Source organism: Eublepharis macularius, chromosome 14, assembly GCF_028583425.1.
Source record: "Eublepharis macularius isolate TG4126 chromosome 14, MPM_Emac_v1.0, whole genome shotgun sequence".
In the NCBI taxonomy this organism is placed as follows: domain Eukaryota; kingdom Metazoa; phylum Chordata; class Lepidosauria; order Squamata; family Eublepharidae; genus Eublepharis; species Eublepharis macularius.
The window spans coordinates 2,716,717-2,723,841 of NC_072803.1; the positions used below are offsets into that span (position 1 = coordinate 2,716,717).

The following is a 7,125-nucleotide window of genomic DNA, read 5'->3' on the forward strand; positions in this document are numbered from 1 at the left end:
AGTTAGAATCTTGCTGCTTTCTCACAGTGGCCAACCAGTTCTCCCCAGAAGGCCCACAAACAGGCAACTAAGGCAATACCCCTCTCTCACCAGTCAGATCACAGGAAAGCATACGTCCTTCTCCACCCCTCCGTTTATCTTCACAACAGGCCTGTGAGGCAGGCAATGGCAAGTATGTGGAGCCTGCCCTTCACTTCTATAGTAAAAGATGTGCTTAGATGCACTGAATAAGAAGGCTTAATTAATGCTGTGCTCCTTGAATATATGAAGGTGTCCTATACTAAACCAGATCCTTGATTCATTCGGGTCAGTATAGTCTACTCTGACTGGTAGCCAATGTCCAAGGTCTCAGGTGGAGATCTTTCACATTACCTACTACCTAATACTTGTAACTGGAGGTGCTGGGGATTGAACCCAGGACCTTGTGTGTGCCAACCACATGCTCTGTCACTCAGCCACAGCCTTGTCCCCAACTTGGCAGCCAATCGGAATTAACTGTTGGAGCCAAGGGATGACTGAATTCCTGCTTTAAATACAACAGCCTACGCAGCCAATCTTCCCTTTCCAAAGCTCTGTTAATTTATTTTTTTGCCAGCGCTGAAGTTCATCGACTGCCACAGGGCCGGGCTCTTCAAGACGCACCTGGTTATGGACCCCGAGAGGAATACTTTTGTTCAGTGGAAAAAACACGGGCATCCCTTTGTGACCAAGGAATTCTACTCAATAAAAGATGACCATTACGTCCCTCGTGCCATCGACCGAGTGGCTGGAGGCGAAAGCACAGCCGTCGTCCTCACCCTGGGCCAGCATTTCCGACCCTTTCCGATGAACATCTTTGTGAGGAGGCTGCTGAATGTCCGTGAAGCCATCCAGCGCTTGCACCTGAGGAGCCCAGGCACAAGAGTCATCGTCAAAGCAGAGAACATCCGGGAGATTTACATAGACCCAGAGAGGCTTGGCGATGTCCATGGCTACCCCCAGAACCTCGTCACGAGGAACATCTTTCGGGGTCTGAATATTGGCTTCATTGACGCGTGGGATATGACCACTGCGTACGCCACAAATGACGTCCACCCCCATAACCATGTGGTCTGGAGCCAAATTGTTATGCTTTTAACATATATTTGTTAGCTGGTTTTTACACCCCAAGGCAAAAAAAAGATTCAGGGGCTCTAGTCCACATGGTTCTTCTAATCACGATCTCCACCAGCAGGAGGAAGCTACAGGATGCGGAGATGCCAATGGAAACGGCGATGACTGACTTTCATCTCCATCCCTTCTGATTTGGATAGCTCATGAAAGAAATATGGGGGGGGGGGCTCCTCCAGTAAATCAGGATTCAGGATCAGGTTTAAGGGGTGCTAGAGAAAAGACTAAAACCAGATGTAACTCTCTCTATATATTTGACGTCCTGTTGCCTGCCCCATCAGCCCTTGATCCATAAGGATTAAGATTACAAAAATCTAGCTATTACAAACACATACAAGCAGGCTTCCCAGGGGGAGAAAGGATGCAAGGTGGTGTACCTTCCTAGACTGGCAGGACAGTTAGTTCACTTATGAGTCTCATAACTACGTTTCAGGCGGGTAGCTGTGTGAGTTTGTAGCAGGAGGCCAAAATTTGAGTCCAACAGCACCTTGAAGACCAACAAAAATGCGCAGGGTATAGGCTTAAGCAAGTCGAAGCACCCTTTGTCAGATTCATGGTAGCCGATTCTTTAAGGTGCTACTGGACTTGAATTTTGTTCTACTATGGGGAGAAGTGCCTGACTGGCAGGCTGCTGCACCCAGGAGATTTTGCTCTCCCTGTGAGTAGTCCTTCCCCTCTGAGTAGGCACACACAGGGACAAAATATATCTTTAATGATTATGGCTCCAGCCAGCAACCATCTCATGAATTCCTGCAACCCTTTCTCCATCCATCACTGCCACGGACCTGTGGTTGGCTGAGCCAGTTGTAGTCCAGTTTACATTGGCCCTGCAAACGCAAACCTGGGAACAGTCGGCAGAGCCCATGTGCCGAAGCACAAACCTTTCCTCATCCAGCCCTCCGCATTAATGCACAAACATAAATAAGCTGAGATTAAACATGGCCTTTAAAATGGATTGCCAGTTTCTGGGCGAACGGCTCAGACTGAAGATAAATGTTTAACTTGCAATGGACACTCAAGTCCTTGCTTGGAGAAGCATCTGCTAGAGATGTTCTGTCCACAGGCCAACTGGCACCTATGCTAAGAATAATTTTCTGAAATGCTGTGAACATGATAGAAAAACCTGACCCCTGTTAGTTTTTCAGATTTGTCAGTCTCAACTGTGCATCCAAGTGATTTGATCACTGCCCCTAATTAAAATAGTAGGGCTGAAATAAAACTAGAATATTGTGTGTATGTTTACAGAACTGTCAATAAAGCACCTCCCTTTTTGGACATCTGTTGCAACTATATTTTGGTCGTTTTTCAACACTGTTCTTCTTGGCACAAGTCTCCTCCTTTTCAATATGATCCAACCTGTTGTAACAACCAATGTGATGTTTTCGATGAGGTTTGGCATGTAGCCATCAGAGCCGCTTGAAAACAAAAAAATAAGTCATCACAGCCAATTGGGGAGGAAGTGCAGAGGAAGGCAACGGCACCTGGAAGAACCTGCTACCTAAGGGAACAAAAAGTATTAAGTTCTGGGACGTGGCCCATAGTGATTTCAGCCAGTGATTCCAGCTCATAAGAACATCTTTATTGCCAAAATACAACTGACTCGTGCTCCCGAAGGAGCCAGATATATGCACCCCAAATACACCCCTTTTCAGTAACCCGCCAATAAGCACACACGCCACTAGGATCCTTCATTTGCATGCACTGAATACAACACATCGCATTAACCAAAGCAGCAATTGGCCCGCATCCCGGAGGATCGTTTGGCTGCTGCTAATTTACTACCCAATAGGGTTTCAGACCTGAGGAGCCTTGCTTGACCTGAAGCTGGCCCAATACATAACAAAAAGGGCATCAAAGAGCATCAAAGGATTGCGAAGACTCAGGAAAGTGAACCATTTTTCAAAAGTGTGTTGGGCTGCACCAAATATCTTGATTTTATGGTGATTATGAGCATGAGAAAATACTTGGCACCATCCTGCTAGTTAGTAGTGGTTAGGAAATCTCTAAACTCCTCTAAAAGCCCCCAGAAGGGCAGCACCAGCGATTATCCACCGGTGAAAGAAATGAATGCCTCATCTTACTTCTCAAATGGCAGGGCTCTGCCTGTCATATTAAGCCCCAGTTGTTAGCCTCTACCAAAATGCCAGATTTTAAATTTAAAAATGTTTTCTAAAGCAACACAAGTCATGGAAATAATGTCCAGAATGGGTTTTGGGGGGGGGGGGGCGGTCCTTATGATTAAGTTGGTGGTTTAAATCTACCTGGTAGAACTGCAGTGAAACATTCATGAATCAGAAAAAAACACCCCCCAAACCAAAAGGACTTAATGAAAACGTGCCCTTTTGTTTTAATGTCAGTGAAGGATGCTTTTTTAGAAAGTACTTCACTGGTTCCATAAAAAGAAAACAGATACACACATGATGGGGAGGGGGCAGGTACAAAATACAGATTTTGAGGGAAAGGAAATAACAGCTGGAAGCAAAACCAGAGCAGACTCCTCATAAGCTTTTCTTGCCCATGTAAGCTCTGCCTTTATGAAGCTCCGCAGAAGCAAAGACTCCCTCTCTTGATCAGCTTCACAAACTGCAACTGGCTTTTTCTGTTCCCAGGGATTCCTCCAGCAAGGCGACCAAGGCGTGGATTCCACAGCCCTTCGCATCTTCCTTGCAATCCCTCTAGCGGACCCAGAATTCTCAGAGGCGTGTCCCTTGTTTTCTTTTGCCAGGCACCAAGACAACACCCAGAGAGAAATGTGCTGTTGGGACGAGCTCCCCGGTGCCCAGCGGCTTCGTGTGGCAGGCTCAATGGCGCCCTGCTTTCTGCGCCACGTCGAGGCTCAGTACCTTGGACCAGATTAACGCCTGCTTGAAAGGAAAGCTTATTTACTTCATGGGGGACTCGACGGTGCGCCAGTGGATGGAGTACCTCACAAGGAGAGTGAGCAGTAGGTTCCCCTCTGGGCCCATCCATTGCTCTTTGCTCAGGCCCACTTTGGGTGCTGCTGCATTGCACATCCTGCCGTTCTGCTTTTCAACCATCACTCTTCCCTTTTGCTTTCTAAGGGAGCCAATTCCACCGAACACGGGCTGCCACTTTTTGTCTGTCTGTCCTACCGTTCCAGCTCCTTTAACTGCTGCATGGAAGTCTCCATTACCAGTAGGCGCTGACTTCGTACTAGGAGCAAGGCACAGCACCATATACAATGCCAGGGCTCTGTCTTCCAGAACTCCACGCAAGCTGAAAAGTGGGAGTGGGGAGGACCACATGACATTTCCTGAGAATCTCCACTTCCATTTTTCAGAGAGACATTTCTAGCTTTTCATGACTGTAGCCAATGCTGGTAACATTTCCAGAGCCAAAATACTGTCTGAGGTTGGGGCAAAACTTCACCATCCCACACACAGGCTTCCTGCCCTTCCACCTGACTTGGTTAAGGTGATCAAATAGCTCAAAGAGTAACTATGGCAGTTATTTAAACTGCTTTAGCTTAAATAATGTATACACATCCCAACACTCAGCTTCTCTTTGTGTACAATTTGAGCTCACAACATTTTTGCACGTGCAGAGCCGTCTTTACTCTATCTCCGACATTAAATTCTCATCTTGTCAGACTATGGATGACAGGATATGGTAGACAGGTCTCTGTACCATTGCAACAAGAAATCCAAGCTCTTGGTTAAATGGTTTTATTCAGAAATCCAATCATTTCCATATATATGTCCATAGAATTACTGAGGCAAGAAAGCTTCTAAGCAGTACACGCGTCCTTGATAGGAATAGAAACTTGAAGAAAGTACAGCTCTAAATGCTCAGTCCTCCCTCCCACTTAGACCTCAAGTTTGCGTGGGAAAGGGTCTGGGAATTTCTTCTGGAGTTTATACATCTGCCTAGACAGGACAAAGAGGCATAAGAGAAGTGGCAACATTTCAGATAGTGCAAGGTCACTTCAGTGAGCGTCAGAGAAAAGAGATAACACAGCTGTGTTCTCAAGCTGCTAGAGGGAGAAACGAGTGATGGTTAGAGCATTTGCAAAATGAAATCAAGGCACAGCATTAGCAATGGCTCAACACATAGAACAATGGCATGGATGTAGGGCCGCAGACATGTCACGTCTTGTAAAGTGACCACAGTGGATGCCTCGGCTTAGCACTACCCACAAAAGCAGAGTTCAGTGGTTATCAAAACTCAGCCAGAGCCACAAAAGGCCCTTTCTCTGGGATGAACAGTTGAGGGAAGAACACTGGCTTTCACCTGCCGCCACAAGCAGATTCATGTGACGGTGACCGATGTTATCTTTTAGCCATAAGGCAATAAGAGTATGCTGCCCCTACCTAGAGCTGCTGTGACCTAGGGAGACCTTTTGCTTATTTGGAATCTAGGCTGGGAGACCCTGAAGGAAATTCACTGGAGGCAACCGCTTGGATTTTCCAGACAAGCCGACTCGCTTGGGCCTCTAGGATTTGGACTGTGGTCCCATATGGACCACTGCCCCATATCCAGAATACTGGGGAAGGTGGTCAAAGGATGTATTTACATCATCCATCCTGAAGCAATGAAGTCACCTTTCGTATAGCCAGCAGCAGTCTGGTTTTGGTTAGTTTTCACAGGCTTGGATCAAATGAAAGCTTACTATACTGAACAGATCTTCCTTACAGAAGAGAGTGAGCAGTTGCTTCCCCTGCTAAGTCGAGGGAGATTTGCCACCGTTTCTTGCTTAGAAAGACCATGATGGGTTAGTATCTGAAGAAGAGAGCTGTGACTCACGAAAGCTCATACCCTACCATAAATGTTGTCAGTCTTATCAATGCTGTTTAACTCTTGCTCTTTTCTCTTGCTTAGAAAGTTTGCTACCTGCTCAATGTTCCAGTCTCCTTTATGAATCCTTACTATCTGCCAAATCCTTAATACTCACCTATCAGTCAACTGTTAACCCTTTCACAGGAGACAGCCTCCATGACCAGGGTCTGATGTGTTTTGCTTTCACATAAGTACCAGTGCGGGTGCAATAGTCTCTGGTGTCAGTCTATGACTGATGAGACCCAGATTCAAATCCCTCCTCTACCATGGAAGCACACCGGGTGGCCTTGGGCCAGTCACGTACCGTCAGCCTGACCCACCAAACACAATTACTGAGGATAAAACCACCCTCCCATACACCCATTTTTCGAGATGTAAAGTATCTTCTACTGTACGTCATTACCCCATATAATTAATATTGTTTCATTTCTTTGCCTTTAACTCACACAAATTCTGTGCCTCTTTTCTTGTTAGCCCTAAAGTTCTTTGACCTGCATGGAATTGGGAAGCTCCAGAATTTGTTAGCAGTGGATATGGCCAGAAATGTTCAGATCCAGTGGAAAAAGCACGGCCATCCCATCATCACTGCCTATGACTACACAGCGAAAGATCACAGCTACGTGGCTCGGGACATCGACAAGGTGGCAGGAGACAGAGACACGGCTGTTGTCATTTCTCTGGGCCAGCACTTCCGACCCTTCCCCATGGAGCTCTTCCTTCGAAGGATGCTAAATGTTCGGGCAGCCGTCCAGCGCCTCCTCCTGAGGAGCCCAGACACCAAAGTCATCATCAAAGCAGAGAATATCCGGGAGATGTACATAGACCCAGAGCGATTTGGTGACATCCACGGCTACACCCAATACCTTGCGCTGAGGGGAATTTTTCAGCATCTCAACGTGGGTTTTATTGATACGTGGGACATGAGCATTGCTTGTGCCGTAAACAATGTCCACCCGCCAGAGGAAGTGGTTGGGAACCAAATAGATATGTTTTTTGCTTATATCTGTTAACACGGGAAGGAAAGTGGAGTAGGGGAAAAGAGAACGTTTTGGCCCACAGATGGCACATTTGTGTTGGGCCCCCAGACAAGTCCCCCACCATCAAAGGAGCTCTGGGACTGCGTCACCTAAGCAGAAGCTCCAGCAGCCACACGTTTCATGCTGCACAATAAATCTCTTG

At 46.7% G+C, this 7,125-nt stretch overlaps 1 protein-coding gene across 4 annotated transcripts in view; it reads left to right on the forward strand.

Annotated features, from left to right (window-relative positions):
• LOC129341846 (NXPE family member 4-like) overlaps positions 1–7,125 on the forward strand; it is a 30,178-nt gene extending 23,053 nt beyond the window's left edge. For 3 of the 4 annotated variants that reach the window (XM_054997187.1, XM_054997186.1, XM_054997189.1), the window contains 2 exons: positions 3,875–4,093; positions 6,421–7,125. In XM_054997187.1, coding sequence (XP_054853162.1) covers positions 3,875–4,093; positions 6,421–6,956 — 755 coding nt within the window. In that variant the 3' untranslated portion in view covers positions 6,957–7,125. Of the gene's footprint in view, positions 1–595; positions 1,132–3,874; positions 4,094–6,420 lie in introns of those variants that run through there. The other variant, XM_054997188.1, reaches the window with a different exon arrangement.